At 34.0% G+C, this 25,673-nt stretch overlaps 1 protein-coding gene across 10 annotated transcripts in view; it reads left to right on the top strand.

Moving 5' to 3' along the window:
* Positions 1-25,673, top strand: part of RALGAPA1 (Ral GTPase activating protein catalytic subunit alpha 1) — a 113,669-nt gene that overhangs the window by 63,053 nt on the left and 24,943 nt on the right. For all 10 annotated transcript variants that reach the window (XM_085225218.1, XM_085225209.1, XM_085225217.1 and 7 more), the window contains 8 exons: positions 995-1,129; positions 1,652-1,835; positions 7,789-8,653; positions 10,156-10,227; positions 10,738-10,861; positions 11,569-11,724; positions 19,557-19,715; positions 21,014-21,141. In XM_085225218.1, the coding sequence (XP_085081344.1) occupies positions 995-1,129; positions 1,652-1,835; positions 7,789-8,653; positions 10,156-10,227; positions 10,738-10,861; positions 11,569-11,724; positions 19,557-19,715; positions 21,014-21,141 (1,823 nt within the window). The remainder of the gene's footprint in view (positions 1-994; positions 1,130-1,651; positions 1,836-7,788; positions 8,654-10,155; positions 10,228-10,737; positions 10,862-11,568; positions 11,725-19,556; positions 19,716-21,013; positions 21,142-25,673) is intronic.

Below are 25,673 nucleotides of genomic sequence, written 5' to 3'. Positions count from 1 at the left end.
ATGAATGAATGCTGATCATTTTATGCCAAATACTGCATCAAAAACGTACCAAAAATATGTTGAAATATTTTGACAAACTTAGTCCTAATGGCGTTCACAAAAATTGTTTTAATGTAAAAATAATTGGAGACATTCATTGTTCAGTTTATTTTATGGTGTCTTTGTGAGGCAAAGTTGCAGTGTATTACGTGAAACGATTAAGATGTTTATGCATCTTTTATTAGTGAATTGCTTAGGTGGGTTTTCTTTGAAAGATGTACATTTGGAAAATATTCTAGAGAATCCCACATCTATTTATGTGAATTTTTTCCTCTTCCACAGCTAAATTTTAAAAATTAAAAGCAAATATTTGTAGTAAGATATTAATAATTTGGTGTGTGTATCTTAATCTATCTCTGTTCTAGTCTTTAAAAATATCCCCTAGAGGGAGTTGGTTCTTTTCCTGACTGAGTAGAGTACAATAGAGAAAGCAGTTGTATTACTGTCAGACGATACCTCATGCTGTGTAGCAACATTGACAAGTTGTGAAAGAAATTCTCTATTATTTATAAAACAGTAAATGTATGAACAGTGAATTTGTCCACTTTTGTGTAATCCTTGATTCACTTTAAAGTGAATTTACATTCAGAATAGTATGTCTGCATTAACTTGTATGTGTCCAATCTATCATTTTGTAAACAGCATCCTGCAGACCAATTCTGAAGAATCATGGGTATCCTCATAAGCACTGTAGCCACTTTGTCGTAATGAGGAACTGTTGTATGGATAATCTTTGTTTAAATATTATTAAAATAAAGCTAAAATTTTTACTCATATTGTATAGCATTTGAACATACTGTGGTTTTTAAACAAGTGTGACCTGTAATGTCTGCGTAAGTTTGCCAGGTTCTCTAAATTGAGAAACAATTGAGAAACAGAGAAATAAAATACAGTGATAACTGTGAGGTAGCAAGTGCTGTTTTAATTGATTTGTAATTGAAAGTGTTTGTTATAGTTGGTAGTTTCCTTACTTCTGTGCTTATTGGATTGGATAATGGCCTTGCCATTAAAGACCTTGCTGCAGCCTCTTCACGCTACAGGAGCAGAAAATGATAAGACTGAGAGATCTGTTCTCAATTGTATTTATAAGGTACATGTTTCTTTACTTGCTAAATCAGAATTTCTAGACATGAAGGAAGCGTCAGCTTTCATGAAAACAAAGACAGAACTTTTCTGTAAACTAACATTTTACCACTGAAATTTGGAGTGTTGTCTTAAATCTTGTACATTTTGTAATTAACTTTGTGATCATTGGTATATTTGGAATTTTTAATATTGTCTTACCACATTGTGATTAACTATATTAGATTATATATGCTATACCAGTAGCAGACACTTCTGTTGTAGATGAGCAGCCATGCATTTAAGGCATAAGAAGATGTAGCTTTTACGTACCAAACAATTTTCTTATCAGTAAGCAAAACAAAGTTATCTTTACAGATATGGGTTTGTTTCTGTAAATTTCAAGCATCTAAAATTTCCAGGATTTTGTCCTGCCTACCTACTTCTAACAAATTAATTTCAGTGTAAATAAAACTAAATCTAATTTCTTATAAAACCATCAAATAGAAATTTCAGTAATTAATGTAATGAAATCCTGTTTTTGTTCTAGGTTCTACATGGATGTGTCTATGGATCTCAGTGTTTTAGTAACCCCAGATATTTTCCCCTAAGTCTTTCTGATTTGGCATGTGTGGATTACGATCCATTTATGCATTTAGAAAGCTTGAAGGAGCCAGAACCACTGCATTCTCCAGACTCGGAGCGTTCTTCTAAACTTCAACCAGTCACTGAAGGTTTGTCAAACTGCTTAAGTACACTTTCTTTCAAAAAGGTTTTAACCTTATTTTCCACTACTGGAGTGTTTGTTTACAACATAAGTTTTAAGTCATACCTTGACACTAGATAGCAACATAGTTTTGAGCAATTGCTATTTGATTAACTGCAGTAAGTATCTTCTGAAGAATGTGAAGATCAATTTGATATGGATTCTTCTGTGCTCTGTATCAACAAAAAAATTCGAGTACTGGAACATGAATAAGCTTTATTTTTCAGCAGTTACTTTCAGTAACTTTTTTATTTTGGGAATTTTATTCCTTTTTCTGAGAGTATTTTAGACTGAGAGTATTTTTTTCTTTTCTAAGCTTGCAATATTTTAAGCTTGCTGCTAATTTTTTTTGACTTACTATACTTCATTGTTGATCTCTTTATGCTTTTAGAAGAGAAATTTTCTTTCATCTGTTTGGAACCTTAAGAGACCTGGGAATTAACTTTTTCTTCAGATCTCAAAAACAAAAATAAATCAAGAAACTAAGATACAGAAGAAGCATATCTAGTAGATACGAAATGGCTACATCGGGAAGAAAATTGAAAAAGATGAGATTAATACAGGCACCAGAAACTCTGTGTAGTGCTATTCTCCAACCATATTAAGTTGTTCCATTTAGGCTTCCTTAAAGGTATTAAGAACCAGATAAATGCAGAAGCTCTTTGTAGCAGCTGTGTGCTAACAGCAGGTGATTTTGTGGTCTGTAGTGACTACGTGCTGTTTTTTATGTAGAGAAAATGGCTAATCATTGTGCCCTTGTCTAAGGCATGCTTCATCATCCTCAAGTACTTTTTTGGCCAAAGAATTCTAAACATAGAGCTGTCCCCTAATAAGCTCAGTATTGGATTGAACAAGTCTGATTTGAGAACTATTGGCAGGAAGAGCTGTAATTATTAAATTTACTGAAGAATGAAGCAAGGTACTATAGTTGGCTTTTTGTCAAATGGCTGTGGTTCTTATTAGTAAAAAGTAATCATCTGCTGGGTCAGAATGAAAGAGGCTTCGAAAGATTCATTCTGTCCTAATTACAGTCTCACCTATACATATTATGTAAAGCTAATATTTAAAGCATTTGCCAAAATTAACTTCCACCGCATGTTCTATTACAATGTGGAGAATTGTAGTAGCTTTTTATGCCTGGCATCTTTTGTATTCTGTAATAATCTGTAATTATGGGTTTGCAGCAAATGCTGTGTGGCTTGTTTAATCTGACAATCTGAAAAGACAACCCTGAATAGATTTCTCTTTAAATGAATGCAGTTGCACAAAGCCTTAGCATCGATATCTTCATTTCACATTTCTGTATGTGATCTGTTCTTTTACGATTTCTTGTTAAATTTCTAAATAAAAGTAATTTCAGGTGTTGCTTTTCTCTGTCCAGATAAGTTAAAGAAGCCCATATCTTTTTAAAGTTTCATAGCTCTGGAATTTTAAGTCAGTTTGTGAAATTTAGTTGACAGATGACAGTGCTATAATGCAACCCTGGTCTTCCAACCATGGCTCTTCTAGCCTACACTGGCATTTTCTAACCCATCACAAAACATCTGTTCTCTCTGGCAGTGAGGGATGTAAAGTTTGTGTGTAGTGACCAGTCTTGGACTCATTCAAGAACAAGATGAGTCAGGTAGCGCAAACTAGCAGTGGAGTAGTATGCCACTGGGTCAACTTCTTATTTGATAGAGTACAAGTACTATTGTATTTTTTTATGAAGATTATGGAAACAGGTAAAACAACAGTTGTAGGGAAATCAAAGACAGGATGGGGATTGCTAGACTCTTTCCTTAAGATCACAAGCAAAAATGAAAGCATTGAAACAGCATTATTTTAAAGACAGGATGGTTTTTATCAGTTGAAGAGATGACTGACATTCCCACTTATGCCTCCCATTGTTCAAGATCAGTCGTGTTATGGTTATGTATCAGTTCATTTTATGGATACTTACCCACAGTATGATGCAGGATGAAACAAGTATGTGGACTTTCTATGATACAGGTATACTGTGGGGACAAGATGTATTCGGAGGTTAGAGCAAGCTGCCAATAAACAACAGGACAAAGATTTATTAAATCCTCTGGAAATAGGCAACAGCAGGAGAGAAGACAGCTATGCCCATGTTTGTTTCAATAACTTTCCAAGGGCTGTCTCAAAGGAAATGCTATACCTAGGATTACCACTGAAACTGTTTTTCCTCCTTTTTATACGTTTCAGGTGAAATGGTAAATTGCAGTGTAAGGTCCATGAAGAACAATTTTGAAACTGTAATAAGATATTAAAATGTTACATTTAGGTCAGAATGAACTTTTAGCAGCTGAAAGTAAGCAGCTTTTCTTGCATTATCATAACTTCCATAGTTGAAGTCTGTGGTGTTTTTGTATTAGTACAGAATCACAGGGCATATCTACCTAAAGGCTGATGAACAGATCCTCTAGCTAGCATAATCAACAGCTTCCCCTAGCTACAATATAAGCATATGGCTGTTTATGCTAATTATCTGCACCTGTCTAGCTTAAATTCAGCATCACAGCGATACAGGTTTGCTTTCTCCAAGGAGGATAGTGTTACAGCCATTCACTCTAGAGTTTAGTTGTATTCTGCCATGATCTGCTTACCTGCTTCTGATCTTTTACCTGTCATTATAGAACAATGAATGTATGTGAGGGAGAATTAAAATGGAATCTTTTGTTAAAATATTTTTAATTGTTTATATTAAATAATAAAAAGATTTATGAGAAGTAAAATTGAGGTTTTTTTGTGATGCTAACATAAGTGAAAAAGGTGGTTACATGAAAATATGTGAATATCTGCTACATATCTTCTAATACTGATAATAGCAAAGTCAGACCAATGAATTCTAGTTGGAAGGAAATAATATTTTACAGGAATTTTTTTTGCAATTTTGGGCAGAAACACTTTGAGTCCTGTTCTTCATAGATCACAAATCTGCTAAGGATAAATGAGATTGGAAAGGCAGTAGTTCCATCGCATAGTTTCAGTGATATATTAGTTACTGATTTTGTGTGTTTTTTCCCATTTCTGTCATTTCTTCAAACACTTTTTTAACAGTTTTGTTTATATTGATCATTTTTCCTAATATGTTTCAGTTTCTAAGTAAATGATCTTCTCCATCCAATATAAATTTAGTCTTTTCTTTAAAAATTAGGAAAATTATGTACTTTTGCTTTACTTTTAAAGCTTTGATGCTGATTGCCTTTTTTACTGGAATGAGACAAAAAAAAACACCTTTTAAAAAAAATAGTTTATGCATGGTACATCCAGATTAGCATAATTTGTGTTTTGTGAAATTTATTCTAAAGAGAGGTTCTTCCTATACCCGTAGCTTAAAAATAGAACAGGGTAAGACTTTCACCAGCTAGTGTAAAATTTAGATATCTAAGCTATGTTGAACTTTCTAAGGCTCCTTGTAAAAGTAATGGAGAAAAAGGAAAATTTCCAGAGAATGATTTGTCTCATTTCTCCAATTTGTGTTTATTACTGAGATGAATCACTGTGTACAGGTGCTTCATTCTTTTAGAGGGCTAAAAGGATAAACAGAGTTAAATTTGCCTTCAGTCATTACTTTTTCCTTCTACTATATAACTGCAGTTGTTTAGAAGCTGTTCAGCCAAAGTTGAAATAAAGAGTTAACAACACATCCTAAGGAAATTCAGGAATCATCCATTCCTGGCACTGATACAAATTAGTGCTGATAGATCTTCGTTCTTCTCACAAAAGAGGTAATTTCAGGAACTGAGAAAAATAGCCAATATAACATGCTTCTAGCAAATTACCAAGTGATCATGTACACATACAAATTGCATTGCCCAAGTGAGAGACTGTACCATTGTAAAGAGAGCAGAGATGTGTTCAGTCAGTATTACATATTGGCAAACCATCCAGTAATGTGTAATGGTACGAGTTAGTTTGTAGAATTTGTGGTAAAGTTCTGATGGTTCCATTATTGCATATTTTGATCTGCCCTGCAGAAACACAGTATGTGGTTTGGATATGCATTTTAAGAGTCCTAGTGGAATGTCCAGTTGTTCCTGTTTGAGGAGGTGTGCTTATATGATCAAAATGCTAAAATGTGTCCTTTATGTTACAAAGTTGATTTAAAACTGAGAAGTGAGAAGTACTGTACTGGTTTTTAGAGGAGGCTTTTATAGATTTATATTCCAGTTCTTTTTTATTTAAATTCAAGAATAAAATTTTTACAGAATGACTGTGGTAATATCATTCCTTGTATCATTATATCACCTTTCCTTTCTGTATGCTGTGAAGCTTGTAAGGGAGTATCTTTAGTAATATAGACACAAGGCAATCATTATATGGTTTGAGATTTTTAGGATTTGCCAGAAAACAATAATAGTGATATCTTACAAACTATGGAATCCCCCATTTATTTCATTGTTTCATTAGAAATACACTAAATGCAATTAAACTACTCAGTGTGAGACTTCACCTAGCTGGGAAGCTCACATCTGCTCCTAGGAACATGAGAAAAGTATTTTCTTACTTATCTGTGCATTACCAAGCTGTAAACATTTGGCATAAATCTACTGACAAAGATGAGCCTGCATCTGCACTCTCCAGGTGCTGGCTAGTACTACATTCGTAAATTATTCTTCAAGCATCCAACTTGATTTCTCTTTCTCTTGTATATACATTTGCTTACAATTCCTTCTTATGTTTCAGCAGATGGCACTGTAACTTAATTTCCTTGTATGCTATCAGTATCTGAGCATTTAATTCAGCTTCACTGAATATTTTTGTTTATTAATTTTTAAACCACAAGAAGGCTGTAGATAATCTTAAAAAAAAAAAAAAAAAATCCACACATAATATCGAATTTGTTTTTATCAGTTTCCAAGACCTAAACTCATCAAAATATTTGAATTTTTTTGAGTTTTGGAATAGGGTAGAAATTAAGTTGATTTTACCAGTTATTAACAGACTGAGATGTTTTGCTTTTTGCAGTTCAAATCTAGTACTCCCTAAAAGGTATGGAAGAGCCAGAAATCCAAGTGCTCCTTACATGCTTTACCCAAATCTTGGAAGAAATATAAAAGGAAATTTGTTTACTTCTGCAGATACTAAATACATCCAGTACTTCAGAAACTGTCATGATGGATATGCATTACAAAAATTTAGATAGTGTTGTATACAAGTGGAAGGTATTCAAGAGAGAATGTTAAGTGGCAAAGCCTTAGAGAAATACCAGTAAATTTCACAGGATAAATATAAGATGGGCACTTTTAACTTCTCTTTCCAACTGGAAAAACTTGGAGAGAAACTTTTAAAAATGCAATTAGGGTGTTAGTTTTGTCTTTTTTTTTTTTTTTTTTTTTAAGCATTGCTAATGTTATTATGTTCAGTATAGGTAGCCTAGTCTTTGCTGTGGTACTTTAAAATTATCTAGTGTTATTCTCAACCTAATCTGCATCTGTATGCTCCCCGGGGAAATTAAGATGAATTAGAGATTTTGTCCATCTATGTTCCTTTGCTTTTTATAGGGTAATGATGTGCAGAAATAATTAAAAAATAAATAAATAAATTGCAATTTGAAATGATCTTCTTACAACATAATTATGATCTCTACTTCATTAGTAATTTAAGGTTTATTTTCACTGGACTAAAGAATGCTACTGTTTATTTTAGGACCATGCTGATTACCAACGTATGATAGGGAACTATACTAGGAAGTAAAATAATTAAGATGCTTCTTTAATTGTGTTAAGACTTTTCATGCTAGTTATATATCAAATCAATGTTTATCAAAAATATAGTTTCCTAATACTACCTTGCTGTTTGCATTGCTTATCCTTTCTTTTAAACTCCCAAGGAGGAAGAGGCCAAAAAAACAAGTAAATCTCAGTGTTGTTTCCTTAACTCTTACTTGAAAACCTATGTTCTTTCTCTTACAGTGAAAACTCACATGCAACAAGGATTAATTTCTGTTGCTGCTCGTACTGTGATCACACATCTAGTCAACCACTTAGGCCATTATCCTATGAGTGGAGGACCTGCTATGCTAACTAGTCAAGTGTGTGAAAATAATGACAATCCATACAGTGAAAGTCCTGAACTGTCTCCTGAACTATTTGAGAACCCAAACCTTCAATTCTTTGTGTTAAACAATACTTCCTTGGTGTCTTGCATACAAATCCAAGCAGAAGACGACATGCCTGGGGGAGGACTATCTGCTGGACTTGCATCTGCTAATTCAAATGTCAGAATCATAGTGCGTGATCTATCTGGCAAATACTCATGGGATTCAGCCATTTTGTATGGACCATCATCCTTATGTGCATCTTCACAACAAACATCTTTTGCCCTTTCATTATCTCAGCAAGAAAAAACTGAAGATCCTCTTTCTTCTTTTGAGCATGTGGAGGATATATCTGCAAGGGATGGAATTACACTCCAAGTAAAAAGGAAATTCAGAGACACTGTACCAACATGGGATACAATTAGGGATGAAGAAGATGCCCTTGATGAGCTCTTGCAGTATTTAGGTGTTACAAGCCCTGAATGCTTACAGAGAACTGGAGTCTCACTCAATATTCCTGCTCCTCAACCAGTCTGCATCTCAGAGAAGCAGGAGAATGACGTCATAAATGCAATTCTGAAACAGCACACAGAAGAGAGAGAGTTTGTTGAAAAACATTTCAATGATTTAAATATGAGGGCTATGGAGCAGGATGAGCCAACATCGCAAAAGCCCCAATCAGCATTTTACTATTGCAGACTACTTCTCAGTATACTGGGAATGAATTCTTGGGATAAAAGGTAAAGATGATGAAACCGCATTTTTATTAACTCTTTTTGAAAGAATTGTGCTGCTGATAGTGTGTAAGAATAATTGTTCATAGAGTGGGTTCAGCCAAAAATATTCTTGGCCAGCCAACAGAAGCAGAGGGATTTTGTAACTTGCAGCTAAAGGAAAATGGCAGTTTTCTTGTGTATTTCAGCCTGTCATTTAGAGAGAGGTAAAGGGGAGAAGCCTATTGGCTTTATTGCTACTTTCATTCTCAGTATTGGAGGGAGATTTGAAGGAGTTGTATCTTTTCTAATAATCCTTTCATCAGCTGTACTAATCTGTACTACCATTGGTAGACATGGCGTATTTTTACTTTCTTTGCTTCCCTTGTATGTTCTTGCAAAAATTGTTACATTTCTATGCCAGAATGAGTCTTTGAAAGTGTCACATTCTCAGCTATTGTGTTGCTAGATGGTGTCCTGCTGCTTTGCCTGCTAAGAGCATGCTTGCATGCAGCTTTCTTGTTAGTTAACTAGAAAAGTATCTTCTACTATTTATTTTGACATTGGCAATGTTGAGGTATTGTTTAGAACAGGAGACAAGCCATTTTTGGTTATGAACTTAAATGTCTCTGCTTATGTTATCATGATTTGTGTTTAGGTGTATTTAGATATATGTGCACATGTATGTAGATATGTAAAATATTAGCATCCTAGAATTTAAGAGTCTGAAACCTTCTTTTGCCATATCTGTCAAATTCTGTATTACAGACATTGAAATATTCTCTTACTTTGAAGGAAAATGGATATTCTGTAACTTATGTCACCAAGTTACTACTGGAATCAAATTTTTTTTTCTTCAAAAATTTTGGCGTTATGACCTTTAACTCCTCAAGGCAGTCTGTTTTGAACACCGCTGCTCTTAAATTCATTCCATTGTGTTTTATAGGGAATATTTAAAGTGCTTTTTTTATTTTTAGAAGTGTCTTCCTTACTGTAACATATTGTTTTGTTTTTTTCTTTAAATTGTTAAAGCTGGCTGGGTGACTTCTGAGCTATATTCTGTTCTCTTCAGTAATTCAGAAGAGCAAAAGTTCAGTATTTAATGCGCTAACTCCCTAGAACAGTGGATTGCGGGAGTGTCTTTTGTCACTAAACACAAATGTTTTGGCCTGGTAAAATGTGCAGATTGTATAGGTGTCAAAAGCCATTCTGCCCATTCTTCTGCAGGGAGCAGATTGATTGCTGCTGTATCCAGTAGGTTGAATGAAGAAGACAGAAAGAAAGGAAGAAAGTTTGCTTTCAAGATTATAGTGGATATAGAAGATTTCCTGGAGTTAAAAAATGGCTTAGATTTTTTTTTTTTTTTTTTAAGATACCTTAATCATTTTATGTAAGAAAGGATAGTCGAAAAGGCAAAAACATTTGTTGGCTGTTTCTACTTGGACTTAGCAATGTTCTTGTACAGTTCTTTTGCTGTTCTGATGTTTCATAACTGAACAAGTAATAAAGTTACGAATTTTTCTATTTAGAAGGAGCTTTCATCTCCTGAAGAAAAATGAGAAGTTACTTCGAGAGCTCAGAAATTTGGATTCAAGACAGTGGTAAATTCTTCTAATGGCTACCCTACCTTATTTGTTTTATGTGCTTCTATTTAAATGGCTGTAATTTGCATAGATGAGAGAATTGAGCTGATGTTAAAAATAATTTTTTAAACTTTTATATATATTGCAGTATATTGTAGTTGTTGTTACACTGAAGTTATGTTAATGTTACTGGTAGAGTAAAAATCTACAGGTCAAATATCATGAAATAGAACAAATTTCAAAATAACTTGAATTTACTAGCATCTGGATATGTGTAACATGGGATAGTTTTAAAACATCGATATGTGTCTACTTTTTTAGTTTAGCCATTTTCTGACACCATTTGTATTTGAAGACATGGAATTGTAGGTGGAGTTCTAGCATAGAATTAAAAAGTTTATAGCTGTACTTTACTTCCACAGTCTTTTTTGGAATTTAAAAACCCAAGCTCTATGTGCAGTGGTTTGCATATTTTGGTTTCATATTAGCAAAGGCACTGTTATGTGGTGACCATTCCATTTTTTACAGCCGAGAAACCCACAAAATTGCAGTGTTTTATGTTGCTGAGGGACAAGAAGATAAACACTCCATTCTTACTAATACTGGGGGAAGTCAAGCCTATGAGGATTTTGTAGCTGGCCTTGGTTGGGAGGTATTTATTCAATTTTTTAATTCTGAATTTGTTTACAGAGAAAATGATATATTCCTACAGTTCTTTGGCTCTTTAAATCACTTACAAGTACTGTTTCTCTAATAGAGAAGAATTCTTATTTTGTTAGCAGTACTAGATATTTAATTCTAAGCTCTTTCAATTTGGAAAAGTTTATGCAGGCAGGGATTATTCATTAATATGCAATTCTGTACTCCATGGACTAATGGGGAGGTATCTTGATTGCCCTGTGGCCTGTAAGGTATGAAGTTCACTGAAGCTATAGTTTTGTTCAAATCTGTGAATCTTAAAAATATGAGAATGCATCTTTACTCACGTTCTCTTCTAGCTCCCTTCCATTGCAGTTATGTGCATGTTCAAGCACTCCACTCTCTTCACATGTTTGTCATATACCCCATCATCTCTACAGCACTTCAGCTCTTCAGTCAGTAGTCTGATATTGCTAAAAAGATTTCCCTTTTTCATGTCCTTTGTTTCTGACTGCAGAAGATTAACACAGCTCTGTCTCACAGAAATACAGGAATCACTCCTGCTTCTGGCTGGCTATGAAAAGTGGCCATCAATTTTTAAAATTCAGTTGAAAATGGATTTAAAAAAAAAGTTATATATGAAGATTGCGTTTATCACCCGATCTTTTTTTTTTTTTTTTTTTTTTTTTTCTCCTAATGTCTCCTGGACTTTACTTTTAGGTAAATCTCACGAACCATTGTGGTTTTATGGGAGGACTGCAAAAAAACAAAAGCACTGGATTGACCACTCCATATTTTGCTACCTCAACAGTAGAAGTAATGTTCCATGTGTCAACAAGAATGCCTTCTGATTCAGATGACTCTCTAACAAAAAAGGTACGTGCTTCTGATTAAAAGATTTCCTTGCAGTAATAAAACTAGGGAAGCAAAGGTCATTGTAAATGAAAATCCAGTAATTTTCTCTTAAGAAATAAATTGTAAAACATGATACATTTACCTGCTGATAGTGGGTATTTTACAGAAGGAGATTAAGCCATGTAAACTATCTGTCATAATGGTGAATTTTGAGATTATTGCAAATACTGGTAAAATCATATGAATACTGATGAAAAATGAAGGAAGATAAGTGTTCGTGTTGGTGAAAAGAGTGCATTAATTTTTTTTTTTATATTTGAGACTTTGAATGCCAATTGATAAATATATGGTGAGTACTTTCAAAAATGACTTTATTTACTGAAGGCTCACACACTGTCTATTAAACTAATTTTCCCTTTAAAAAGTTTAAAATATTAATTTGACTATACTTATCATATATAAGGTGTTTTGTTTTGGAGCAGACACAAATGTTCAAGAGTGATAGAATCTCTCGTTGCCATACTAAGAAAAGAATGATATTCTGTATTGGTATTTTTTCCTTAGAATTTAATAAATTCCATATTAGTGTTAATAAGTTACCTCCTCGAACACGTGTCCTGTTATAAATGAACAATTGGCTATCATTAGATTGTCCCCTGTCCTACATACATACATCTTCAGATGTGCTAATCCATTCAGTAGACACGTTAATGAGCACCGGTTGAAGTGTAATATTGAAGGAACTGAGGCTTGTTGACCTCAGCATGGAGTTTAATACTTGTAATTAAATTAGACAACAGACAGTCAGTAAAGAGAGTAATAGCCATGCCTCTGGCAAACTTCAGTTATTAATGACTTTTTGTTCTTTGTGTTCAACTTGAAGAAAAAAATACAATTGTTGTTATTATTATAGACTAACTGTGGGTTCTAACTTCTCACTGCTGCATCTTAGGCTGTTGTTTTTTGTTTGTTTGTTTTTTAATTAAAGATATTTCTTTTTGTGTGCCTTTTTGTAGTGCTGGGTCCTTCCTGTTCTTTATTTCATTAAGAATAGCCAGAGTAATAGATTGTTAGTGATTTATAAGAGTGGTTTAATACATAATATGACTAACTTTAAAATAAGGTTGCTGCTTTTGTTTTAGTATAAAGCAATATATATCGCTACAACATATGCTGTTATGTTAACTGGCTTCTGTATGTTTTAACAGAAATTTGATTTTGTGTAACACAGCTTATAATTATGTTTACAATCGTTGCATGTAATGTTTGAATTAGAGGATTACAAACTGTTGGAAAGGAGAAAGATGGATCACAATGAAAATTAATTTTTCTCAAATAATTTTCAAATGCTGTAGGCTTCAGTAGAACACACAGGAAAGATCTCGTGTCTGTTTTCAGGAGCACTCTAATCTGCATATAGCTGTTATGCCAGACGAGGTTCAGGGCTGGTCCAGGCCTTCTGTGATTTAACTTGTGAAAGTGGTGTCAACTGGACTTTTTAACAGCTCCAATTTGCCCCAGGCCCATTTCTATCCTCTTTCACAATCTCACTTTTTAGTAATTAGGAATATTCAAGGTCTGTATGGATATGTCAGTGGAGTATATATCAGAAGGTTGGAATTGTATTTGTAGTGCGCTGCTGGTGGGCTGTTACCAAGCTCCTTTATTCTCTGTGGCTTTCTTTCCTGTTCCTCCTCTACATTTGTTCTCTATTTCTTTAAACAGGTTCCCAATGAATGAAGGCTTGTCAGCCTGTCTTTACGTCTCTCCTCCCTTCTCTAATATCTTCATTGCAATCCATTTCAATCAAATTTAATAGAGACAGATTGGAAAGTATTAATTTCATGTATGTTCAGTGAAAATAGCCTAAATAAAGGAGTAAGAGAGACTGTTAGTGCGGAGTCCTACTTGTCAGGTAAAGACTGTATGGAAAGAAGCATTAGACATCAAAAGGATGTAATAAATGTCATCTCAAATTAGAGAAAATCATCTAATTAGAATCTTGGGAAGAATCATCAAGTTGGATCAGGAGTCATGAGTAGGAAAGCAGGCTTAGTGCTTAATTCTTTCAGTGGTTCTGAAACTACTTGTGCTGCTTACACTGTGTACCTGGGTGAGAAAAAAAATATATTTTATGTCCTGTGCAAGCTCACATTCAGTAGAATGGACTTCAGTTTGTAATTGTGCTGAGCACTGTACTGTTTGTGACCTCAAAAGAAACTTGAGTTTTAAATTTCTCTGCAAGTCTTTCACATACTTTCTTTATCTATTTCATTCAAAGAGAAAAACAAGCAAACTTCCAGTACTTAGCTTAGAATCTGCTGCTGTTTTTATACTGTAAATGTGCCTAGAGGTGCATGATAGGTCCATTTTATAAATGGAGATCAAATTAAATTAAAACAAAACTTCTTCCTGCCTGTCCAGCTACTACAAAATCAAGATTCTGCTGTTTCAGAGGCCAACCCAATTTTAAACTTATTTTCCATCCATCTTGCAGAATAGTAAAAACTTCTAAACGTCTTGAGTACCTCTGAAGCATTTGTTACTGAAGGCATGAACAAGAACAAGAAATGGCATGAATTTGGGAAGCACAAATGAAAATGTGAATATATAAAGGAACTTATCATTGAAATGCTTATCTAAAGCATGCACTTTATTAAAAAATACTGAATTAAAGATTTAATACCAATAATATAACCCAATTTGTTTCTTTTAGAATTAAGAGTTAGATTACTCTTAAGGACAAGCTTACAAAGAAAATGTCAGAGTTTAATGAAGATGTGAAGACTCAGTTTATGGAGTGAAAAAGCTCATATTTGTGCCTCTACCTTATCACCTTTCTGACTCCTCCTTCCTTAGCCAGATGGAGGAGTGGAGGCATTGTAGGTGAGATTATGCACAAGGTGCATAAATAAGCGGTAGTATTGTTATTAACAGTTGGAGTACTAATTCATCTTGGGCCTTGGCTGTATTACATGATTCTAGTTTATCTTTGATGTTGTCCTAGAAGAATTATAATTCTCAGCATTTGTAGCTAGTTTTTTATTCTGTATTAAGATATATCAGGGAGTTGAATGTTTATTAGACATAAATTATTAGTACAGTATTTTTTGAGTTACAGTTAAGTACACATGCCACTTAAAAAAACTAAAAACACAACAACAAAAACCACAATACCATAGTTCTTAAAGTTTTGTGAAAAATTCAACCAGAGGCTATATATGCTATAAACAAAAGTGCTTCATACATTCAGTGGGCAAAACTAGCTGCAGTATGCCAGTACTTCAGATGTTTCTGCTCCTTCTGTTCTTTCATAATGAACACTTTAATTTTTGAAGCAGCAGCAAATTTGGGGATGTTGCTGTATCAGAAGGAAATATAATAGACTTTTTTCTCCCTTCTTTAGGTAAGTGAGTATTAGAAATTACAGTAATTTTGGCAAGAGTTCAAGGGTTAATGCAACAGATAAATAAAAGGAATTTTTTGTAAATTGAGCCCTGCATTATTTCACTTGTCTTGCCTTTCCAAACCTAACTCATTTAATTTTAAAAAGTAAATACTTAAATTCTTCCTGACAGTGTGCTTTGCTTTTACTATCGTTTATTACTTCAATTATACTTGGTATCACTTAGAACAATCTGCCATTTGGAAATTTCAGTGTAGCCTGCAGCTTAGTATTAAGTCTGGCTGCTATTGTAACATGTACAGCATATGACACTAATGTATCAGAATTAGATTTGATCATCCCTCCTGGTTATATTTATTTCACGTTTCTTTTGTATTCAGTTAACATAAATGTATTAAGAGAGCTGACACATGATGATGGCTACAGAGTAAGAATATTTTAAAGTATTTTGAGTTAAATTTGAAATTTCAGGTAACCTTACAGTTGGTCATTTTTATATATTTATTTTAATGGAGTAGAGTTTCAAAGCAAGCCTAAAAAAAATCTGCTCATCTCTGACATTTCCTCAGGCTGTCTTCCCGTCAGCTCAGGTTTAAAATTGGTAAAACAGAGCTCTTAATCTATTTCTCATTGCCACCTTTGCGGATCACCATGGATAACATGACCATTGTGCCTGTCACTTATGCCCATAGCTGGAAATCATCTTTAATTTGATCCACTTTTCTGAATTCTTACATTCATTTGGTGCTTATTGCTCTGTTCCTTTTTTCCATGTAACAATTCTTGCAATATAGCCTTTCCTTCTTCACACACACAGCTAAAATTTGTCTACTATATCCTAAACTGCTATATTGCTTGCTTAACTTTCCATTCTCTGGGCTTGATACATCCTTTAAGAATGCTACTGTAAAAGTTATTTGCCTTTTTACCATTTCTTTGCATTTCCCCGTTTCTGATTTGTGTACTGCCTTATACTTCAACAATAAACTATCTAGAGCTGTATGTGAAGTTATACAGTATTTCGTATTTTAGAATATTGGTATATAACTACAGTTCCAGGTGTTTCAGCTACAGCATATTACCAGTTACTTGAAGTATAACACAGTTTTAGCAAATTTTACTATTTATATTATTGCTATTGTTCAAATCTCTAGTATATATTTGCACTCGACTGCTTGCATATGCACATACAAAGCTCTAAATTTAGGAAAAAAAGGTCAAGACATTATTTTGAAGATACCATGGCTAACACAACTGCTGGTGGAGAGTTTTGAATAACAACTGACACAGATTTCAGTCTGTATACTCTGTATATACCACATCTGATTCTGCTAGATAACAGCAGAACCACACTTTCTTCTTGACTAACTATGTTGCTGTCTGTCCTGTCCATTCAATGCACAGAAATGGTTATAACTCAGTACCTTTGTGCCACTTGTGTCCAGGGCGCTGACTTCTGTGATGCTTCCAATTCAGACTTGAGGAATCCAGATTAAAATTGGAAGAGGTCAGACTCTGACCCTTCTGTGGTGTAATAATTACAGTGTATGATGAATTCTCCTAATGTTTGCTGTGCTTGCAGGAGAGCTTTGTGGTGGAACAGTGCTCAGTTTCAGGGTCATTGCAGAGGGAACTGAAAAAAGAAGAAAAATTGAAATTCTTCTTTCTAAAAAGTTCATGCAGAAAACTAGCAGACCATCAAAAGCTTTTTGAGACAATTCCAGGTGTTGGACTCTCTTCCATGAATCAAGTGCGTTCATCAGTCAAGTTATAACCATTCAAACTTTCTCGTTAGCATTGCTTATTGACCATGATGAGGTCATGTGAAAGAAGCAGTAAGGAGCTCTTTTTTAAGATCAGAACTCTTTTTAATCTGCTCTTGAAAAGTGAATATAATTTCTTATCCAAGATTTTATTCTTCTCCAAGCATAAAGACAAAATAAGCAACACCCAATCTTTTATAGTTGCATATTCTCTTGTTGCTCTTCTTCCTCCTATGATGAGCACAAGGCATTGATCATAGTTTTGATTTTGAGTACATTTTGTTATAAACTAGCACACACAGTTAATACCATCATTTGCCTATTGCACCTTCTAAATTTGACGCAATGCATCGTGTGTCACAGAGATGCCATTCTGCACTTAAAATAACTCTTTGTCAAATCATTTTTGGGAGTACTCATGAGATGAAGTACAGCTGACAAAACTTGGCACTCAGTGGAATCTTCCAATTCATTGTTCTTTTCTTCTGAATAAGTTAGTGTTTTTAGCCTGGAGTGTATCCTCACACCTCTATGGGAGTAATAAAGCAAATTTCCAAAATGGAAAGAAAAATCACTGATCGCTTCAGTACGCTTGGCGTCCTAAATTATGTGCTCTTTATCAGTAGTCTTTGTGAAATAACTGCACAATAGACTTTTATCACGCTTTATCACTCTTCAAAATCTATACCATTCTGACTTGCAAGTATTCATCAGCAGTGATGCTCCATCTCAGTAGCTATCCCAGAAATGCAAGAATTGTTGTCATATCTGATTAGCTGTAAATTCTAGTTACAAATACGCAGGGGCAACCTTTAGTAAATGAAACTCAGGGACGTCCAGAAACTGTACTATCTAAACTCAATATGTTTAGGATTTTAAAGCTGTTTATTTGGCATGTAGTTTGTCTCTATCCATTATTTGAAATGTAACAGTGCAAGTTTATTGCCTCTGAGTCTGAAGATGATAAGTAAAGTTGTCTTCTAATTAATAGTCCAGTATTGTTGAAATTAAGAATGCTACTGTACAGTGATGAGTGTATCAATGATGGGTGTTCTGCTTTTTAGCAGTCAGTTCATTAATGCTATACTAGATGACTAACCATACCCCAGTCTAGGATCACGCTGTTTTTCATATTTCACAAGATATTCTATCTGAGCTTCTTACTTTCTCTTTGATAAGGCTGTCTCATCCTTCCTGAACTTTTCACCTGCTTCTGAGTGTGGGTCTGGCAGTTCCACATGCCCTTATGTCATTGTCCTATTTTGACGCATTGTTTGACTGTCACTTCACTTTGGAAGGTGGAAGATATTTAGACCCTCCAAACAGTTCCATAGTTAGTTGTCTTTTACAACGTGTCATTGTAATTATGTCATCTAAAGTTTCTGCAGCTGGTGTTCTTGTGTTCCATATCAGTAGTTCAGGTTGCTTGCCTGGTTTTGTTCTCCTCTAGTCAAATAAAACTCAACATCCTGAATGCTATTGTAACCAAGTCTTCTCTTGGTCTAGGTTTATGGTTGGCATAATAGCATCTAAGTGCAGTTCAAAGTAACTCAGACATCTACAAAAGAGGCAAAAATAGCTCTCTTCAAAGAAACTTCACTCATGGTTCTTTACATATATGTACAATCTGGTCCAGGTAAAACTAATGGTTTGTTGAGCATCACGGGAGGCATGGCACTGATGCCATCTGTCCTTTGCCCAGTCTGAAACTGAAGAAAAAGCCTTTATTGTAAAAATAATGTATCAGTTTTCAGTCTGATATAATGCAAAGCCAGCAGAGAAGAACAGAAGCGTGGATTTTTTTCTTTTTTTTTCTTTTTTGCTTTGTTTTTGTAAAGACTGCTACTTATGACCAATGTAAGCCTTCAGATAAGACAAAAATAGTGTTCCAGGCGACTGTATAAGAGAAACAAGCAAATATTTGAAATGAGATTTCTCTGATGACTGTGTATGTTTTCCTTTTATTTAAAATGCAGTTATATTGTAAAAAAAAAAAATGAAAACAGAAAGTTGTTGACTTTTTATACAAAACAACAACTTGGAAGTATTCAGATTTGTATCAGCACGTTACTTGTTAACAGCCATTCACAGTGCTGTCCTTTGAATAGCATCAAGGCAATTGATTGACAAACTCAAGTTGGCCAAAGCTGTGCAAACAAACTGAAAACTGCGGATAAAGAAAATTGTCAGCTATATCTGGTGATGCACAAGGAGGAAAAAATTACGGTGGACGGTTCAGAATTTGGCTAGAATGATGAGGTTAAAAGACTGCTCAGATTGATGCCTTTTAAACAGATGTTTGTCTATCTCTTTTTAAAATTCATATGGAATTTAGTAGTTAGTTTACTTCTGTCAATGATGGCAGTCTTGAAACCGTTTTGGCAAATCAGATTGAATTACTTGGCATTCTTGAGATAAAATCAACAAAATTTTAGCTTTTATTAGTCTCTATTGACATGACTGTTAATTTAAATAGTAATTGGCAGCAATGTATAAAAATCCATAGCAAAAACCAATACTGTAACTGAAAACATGAGAGAACTGTAGTGTAATTTATTTTATTCCTCTTTATTTCTTTTTTGTGTTGTTTTTTTTTTTTTTCCTATTGAAATAAGAGCATTTAGTATATCTGTATGGATACAGAACATATTTAAACTGATGCTCTTTTATTTCTGCTTTTCCAGTTGAGACATTTAGGAAACGATGAAGTACACATTGTTTGGTCAGAGCATACTCGAGATTATAGAAGAGGAATAATTCCAACAGAATTTGGTGATGTTCTTATTGTTATCTATCCCATGAAAAACCATATGTTTAGTATCCAGATCATGAAGAAGCCTGAGGTAAGGCAGGTGGTGTGTTATGTGTTTCCTTCATATGTTTATTCCCAGGGAACAGTGAAAATTGATCGAGCATACACACAGGGCAGAGAGAACATGAATTCTTCCTTTTGTTCGAAGTTCATGAACTAAGTTCTATTTTGTATGCAGGGCTTTGGTGTAATAAAGTGATTCAACAAAGTGATCTGTCTTCAGTGTTGACAATTGCAGTGGTAGGAGGAAATGGGAGAACTCAGTTAGAACAGTGCATAGCAAAACAAGTAACTTGAACCTGCAAAGGCCTGATCCTATCAAGCAAATCTGCTGGCATCGTAAACTGCAAAGAAAGCTGCAATGTTCTGCTTAATTATTTAAATTCTAAGATAATCTTTGAAGTTTTCTGTATCAAATTGATATGTGATTGTGGCCATTAAAGCATAGCCTGCTCAAGCTTTTCCATCCATTTCATATTCCCCTTTCTTCTTTCTCAAACCCAATTTTCATCTTCTCCTGGACTCAACATAGGAACTTGAAAATAAATTCAGCAAAGCAAAGACCATTCAACTCTTAGGCGTATGAACACATATCCTTTCTAATTTCTGTTCATCAAATGTCTGGGCTGTCAGTGGTTTAAGATAGTGAACGCTGACCGAGTAAAAGTCATCATGAATGTTTGTACTGCAAAATTTCTCAATATGATGTCACTCACCATAAGTTTCTGTGCTTCATATATTGAAGTGCTTTCTTAAAAGTGCTAAAATTAATTGAGATGTAACAGAAGTAGGAACATAGGAATTCATCCATGTGATAACTACCTCTGATTATAGGTATGAAATGATATCCAGTATATAGTCTTGTTATCACAAGGTTCCTTGTATTTTAATTAATAAGTGTATTGTTTTCTTTACTAGCTTAAGTACAGCATGTTATATTATGGGGGATAGTAAAGGGCTTGAATGTTAAAAAGGAAAAAGAAGACTGCCTACAGTATTGTCATATGGCCTTACAACCTCATAAACATCATATGCACGACTATTCTTTGGATTTTTGGCAGCAAATTTTGAAAATAAGCTTTGATGAGACGTAGTATTAAAATGGTTGCTTAATTTTCTTAAAATACTTTATCTGTTACCAAGGATATCAATCAGTTATATGGCTGTATATTTCCCTAAGAGATCTGTCATGGAGCACAATAACTGGTCTGATTATCTAAGAATGAGGTGAAAAAAATTATACCGTTGGGCACTGTATTGTTACTGTTGATTGCTAATTGTTACAGCTTACATCTTGCTTTATGTTGAATTTCTTAATTTTTTATTCAGGTTCCATTTTTTGGTCCACTCTTTGATGGTGCTATTGTGAATGGAAAAATTCTTCCTATTATGGTTCGTGCAACAGCTATAAATGCAAGCCGTGCGTTGAAATCGTTAATCCCTTTATACCAAAACTTGTATCCTTTCACACAAGTGGTTCCCAAGGCATATACATTCCCCTGCAGTTCTACTGCTATGATCTTCACATTTTATGTCCTCTTTTATTTTTGTCAGATTTAAGGATAATGTTTTCAATTTATTGTGGTGTCATTGCCTTAAAAAGCATAGCAAAGCACTGAAAAAAGACCAGCTTTTAAAAATAAGCAAATAATAGATTCAGCCCTAAAAAGTCATTTATTTCTGATATTTTATAACATGGTGCAAGTTCTTATCACTTTGTCTTAATTATTATCGTGACTGGTTAGTGGTTTTAGCCTTCCTAAAGCAACAATGTCATGGTGTTACTAATCTTTCTCTACTTAAAGATATTTAATATTTCCCCAGTATTAAAATTACTTATCTGCATTTTCTAGTTCCAGTGCTGCTTTCTTCAAAATGTGTAATTCGTTCATTTTTCTGCTAGGGATTTTGTTGCTTAGCTCAGAATATAGTGTTGTCAAAATGAAGTTAGTGTCATTGTAAAGATGCCAGAAAAGGCTATCTCATTTTTTGATTGTAACTGAAATTGTAGTATTTTGAAAGGGCTTCTCTAAGGAGAATAGATTTACCGATCAGAAATTAAAAAACGTAAGGTAAGTCAATCTCTTCTGCTTCTCCCCTTCTTAGGACTGAGTTCTGTTCTGTTCTGTACTTGTTACCTATGTCAGCAAGAATGTACTATTTTTTGTTTTCATAAATTGAGAGGTAAATTTGAATTTTGATCCAAAAGACATTCTGTGCCTAATTTCTACCAAGCTGTATATATTTGTATTTTTCATGTGATATACTGTTGTTAGAACACTATTTTTTTTTAAGGCTGTTAATACTCATGGAGTTTTGGATTTGTTCTCCCTTTAGATATGATGAAGTGGATTTAAAGATGAGTGATGGATGGTGTTTGGTGTGATAACAGTAAATGACGTTTGTGCCATTTCTGTAGATGACAGATGTTGATTCATGGTATTTCTATGCTCAGAAAGGTCCGATCTTTTTGTCATTACTCAAGTAGCTTAATCAAAGAATTTAAAATGTATTATCACCATTATACCATGAAAAGTGATGGCTTATAGCATTATATTGATATATAGTGATGAGCAATTGGAAAAAAATTTACTTTGAAATAGCAAACTTTCAGTGCTGAAAAATACATCCACAAAAACATCTGTGTTTCAGATTCTGTGTAGAATATACAAGTTTTTATAAATTCGTCAGACACAGCTTGCCAACTCAGTATATAGGAATTGGCCAGGTTCTAAGAGCTGTTTACTGTACGTTCACTTACAATTTGATTCTCAGTACTTTTTTTTTAATATACTTTTATCAATTCATTGCATGTCATTTATGACATTGCTTCCATAAAATTGTTGTTATGTGTCATGATAACTGTATTTGGTATTAGATAGTATTGGTTGGTGGGTTTGTGCTCCTTAATATGTTCAGCATGGTAACTGTGAAAAGCATTAACTAGCTATAATATTAGATATTATTAGTTGGTAGGTTATATACCATCACTTGGTAGGCTTACTAAGCATTGGTTGATTGGGCACTGATTTTAAAGAGTGGATTTGTTAAGTAGTCATTAGAATTGTTTTTCTACCTGACTTGGAGTATTGTACTCAGTGCTTTGCATAGTACTTCAAAAATTAATGTGGGGCATGAGGTCTTCTTCAAAACCTGTTGGTTTGGAGTGAGATTAGAAAAAAAATTTTACAAACTTCTTTGGCCTGAGGAGAGTCAATTGATTCAATAGGCAACAGAAAATAAATAGATAAATAAACTTCAAAATTTGGCCACCTTCTCTATGGCTTGAGACTTATATTGAATACATTAAGAATTCAAATCCTACACTTGTGCATTGACTCTCCTTTTACTAACATAGTAGGCCATCAGAAACAAGGAATTTCAAAACCAGAATGCATATCTCTGTTCCTGCAAGGCTGCTGTTAATTTCACTGTGCTGTAGAATATTTGGTGGAAATTTTCTGACTATGTGTGGAGTTGATATGTAGATCTGTGCTTATGTATACTTGAGGAATATTTATGTTGTGTTGTAGATCTTTGTAATGAAAATGGGTCATGGTAAACTTTTGATTAAGCTAGTTGTGTGTTGATTTGAAAGCATATGGCATGTGAAGAAAGTGGCACTGAAATGGGCCCTGCTACTTCCAAGGAGGCTTTATCTGTCCTTTGAGTTGGTGCTTTTTCTAAATGTGGGCCTGACTGAAAAAAAAATATCAGCAGTCATTTGTAATCAGCAGAGATATTCATTCCTCTTCATGTAATCTGATTGCAGCTTTTCCTTTATTGCTCTAGTCTGTTAATCGTGATGTGGCAATGGGTAGCACGTGTGAATAGTATAATAATGGTTGCATGGATAAAGGAAATTCTGCTCATCTCCTTTTTATAGTCTGCTCCAACTTTGTGAATGTGTGATCTGAAGTAACTTCCTGACGCTGAAATAGTCAGTCATTCACCTTCCTGTTTCTGATGTTATTTTGACACTTCTGGTAGCGAACTTAAATAGCTTAAAATATTTGATTTTGTTAATGATTTTTAAAGGTTTCTTCTGCTCTGTTTTTATTCTTTGCTCAGAAGATGTTTCAGTATGGTAGTATTTTAAGATTTAAAATTTACTTTGTATGTTAGCAGCCATCACACAGGCATGGCATATGTCTTGCTTTGACTTTGATGCTTGCCATTTTCATTGCTGTTGCTGCATGAAAGAGAATTGCCGTTATGGATTGAGCTTTGTTCATTTGTGGGATTTGCTTTAGTTTTTCCTTCAAGAGTTCTTCAACTCCTCATTGTCTTTCAGTGATCTTACTTTTGTTTAACTCCTTGACTAATAGGCAGCATGTATGCACACAGTAACAGATGATAGGCTCAAAATACTTGCATTGTTGTGCTAATGAAACAGCGGTACCCCTTTTGCTTCTGTGTGTTTCTTCTCATTGCATTAGGAAGTGCTTGCGTATCTCGTGAATACACACCAACTGCATGTATGCTGAAAATACTGCTAAGATTTACAACTGCAGGTGTAGTAATGGTACTGGAAAGTTGAGAACAACCATTGTCACTATCATGTAGAATAAGAAGTCCATCATTTAGGGGATAATTGAATATTTTTTATTTACTGGTTTCTATGAAAATTTCTGATAGGGTTGTTTTTATTAATGGCTTCAATATCCGAGCACGTTGTTAAATTCTGAATTTAGAAGTTACAGCGTAGGAAATCGATCAAAATGAAATATTTTGAGATGTACGTATCATGTATATATAAAATATTTAGATGTGTACTTGTACTTCCTGAAATCAGTCAGATGGCAAAATGTACACAAAGATAATGTTTTTTATGTGGAATTGTCTGGTGATCCAAGTAGTTAAAATTGTGTTTATCATACAAGAGATCAGGAAAAATACTGAAACCTCATAAGACTGAAATGTGAAAAATCTACTCTTACTGTGTTACACATTGTATGCAAATTTTGGAGTGCTAACAAATATTCCAAAGTATCTGGAAAGAGATTTGTCTGCAGCGCAGGCACTGTAATGCTTGCTTTCTTTTGCAGTATTCCTCCCCATAAGGATGCTACCTAGCAGCACACATTAAGAAATCCTACTTAGCATCTTTTAAATCTAAAATTTAAATTTAATCGTTGAACTTTTGCAAATCTGGAATATGGATAATTTTATCCGCAATAATCATACCATAATTTTCACTTCTTTGTAATAATCTATCATGTATTTTACCTAATGCAAAGAATTCATCAATTATTTTTATTTTTTTGCCTTATTAACTGGTGAACTTAAGTACCAAAACTATAATGCTGTTTTAATTATTCAGTCTGCAAGATGTTGTAGAACAAATCATAATTGAAAGGATTTGAGGATTTTTATCAAAATTGGAAAATTTACATCCACTCATCTTTTTTGGCATGTATTGCTAAAGAGTTGGTATTTGCTGTATTGCAGCTAGCCTTCTTAGACAGTTGTCTTCCAGAGATTAAAGATATTGACTTCATATGATATCTGACAAGGCAATCACTACTTTACAAATAAAATAGTATGTTTGAGGGTGTTCTTAAAAGTTTCTTCTGTGTTAAAAACTCATAGTACAGAAGGAGCTTTCTTGCTTGATGTGAAGTACTCAGATGCTCCAAAAAAGGGTTTTATTTGAAACAGAAGCATACTTATTTGTTATGGCTGCTTGGTAATCATTAGGCACAAGATAGAATTTCAGACACCATTTATATTTAAAAAAAAAAAAAAAGAAGTCTAATTACTAATGACGTACGGTGAGCAAAGTGCATGTTTCACATTGTCTGGCCACATTTAAAGCATATATTTGACTGACTTGGTTTTGTGTAGGATTTGTGAAGGTTTTGGAGGCTTCTTACTAATACAGAAACTTAGATATTAGAACTAGAAGGCACTTACTTTGGCCAGCTTTTTTGTATACTTTGTAGATATTGCTTTATATGCTTTACAACAAATAATTGAAGATTTTGGG

Source organism: Meleagris gallopavo, chromosome 5 (genome assembly GCF_905368555.1).
Source record: "Meleagris gallopavo chromosome 5, MGAL_WU_HG_1.1, whole genome shotgun sequence".
Lineage (NCBI taxonomy): Eukaryota > Metazoa > Chordata > Aves > Galliformes > Phasianidae > Meleagris > Meleagris gallopavo.
Note: the sequence above shows the minus strand (reverse complement) of the source record. Positions and strands in the feature narration are given on the sequence as shown.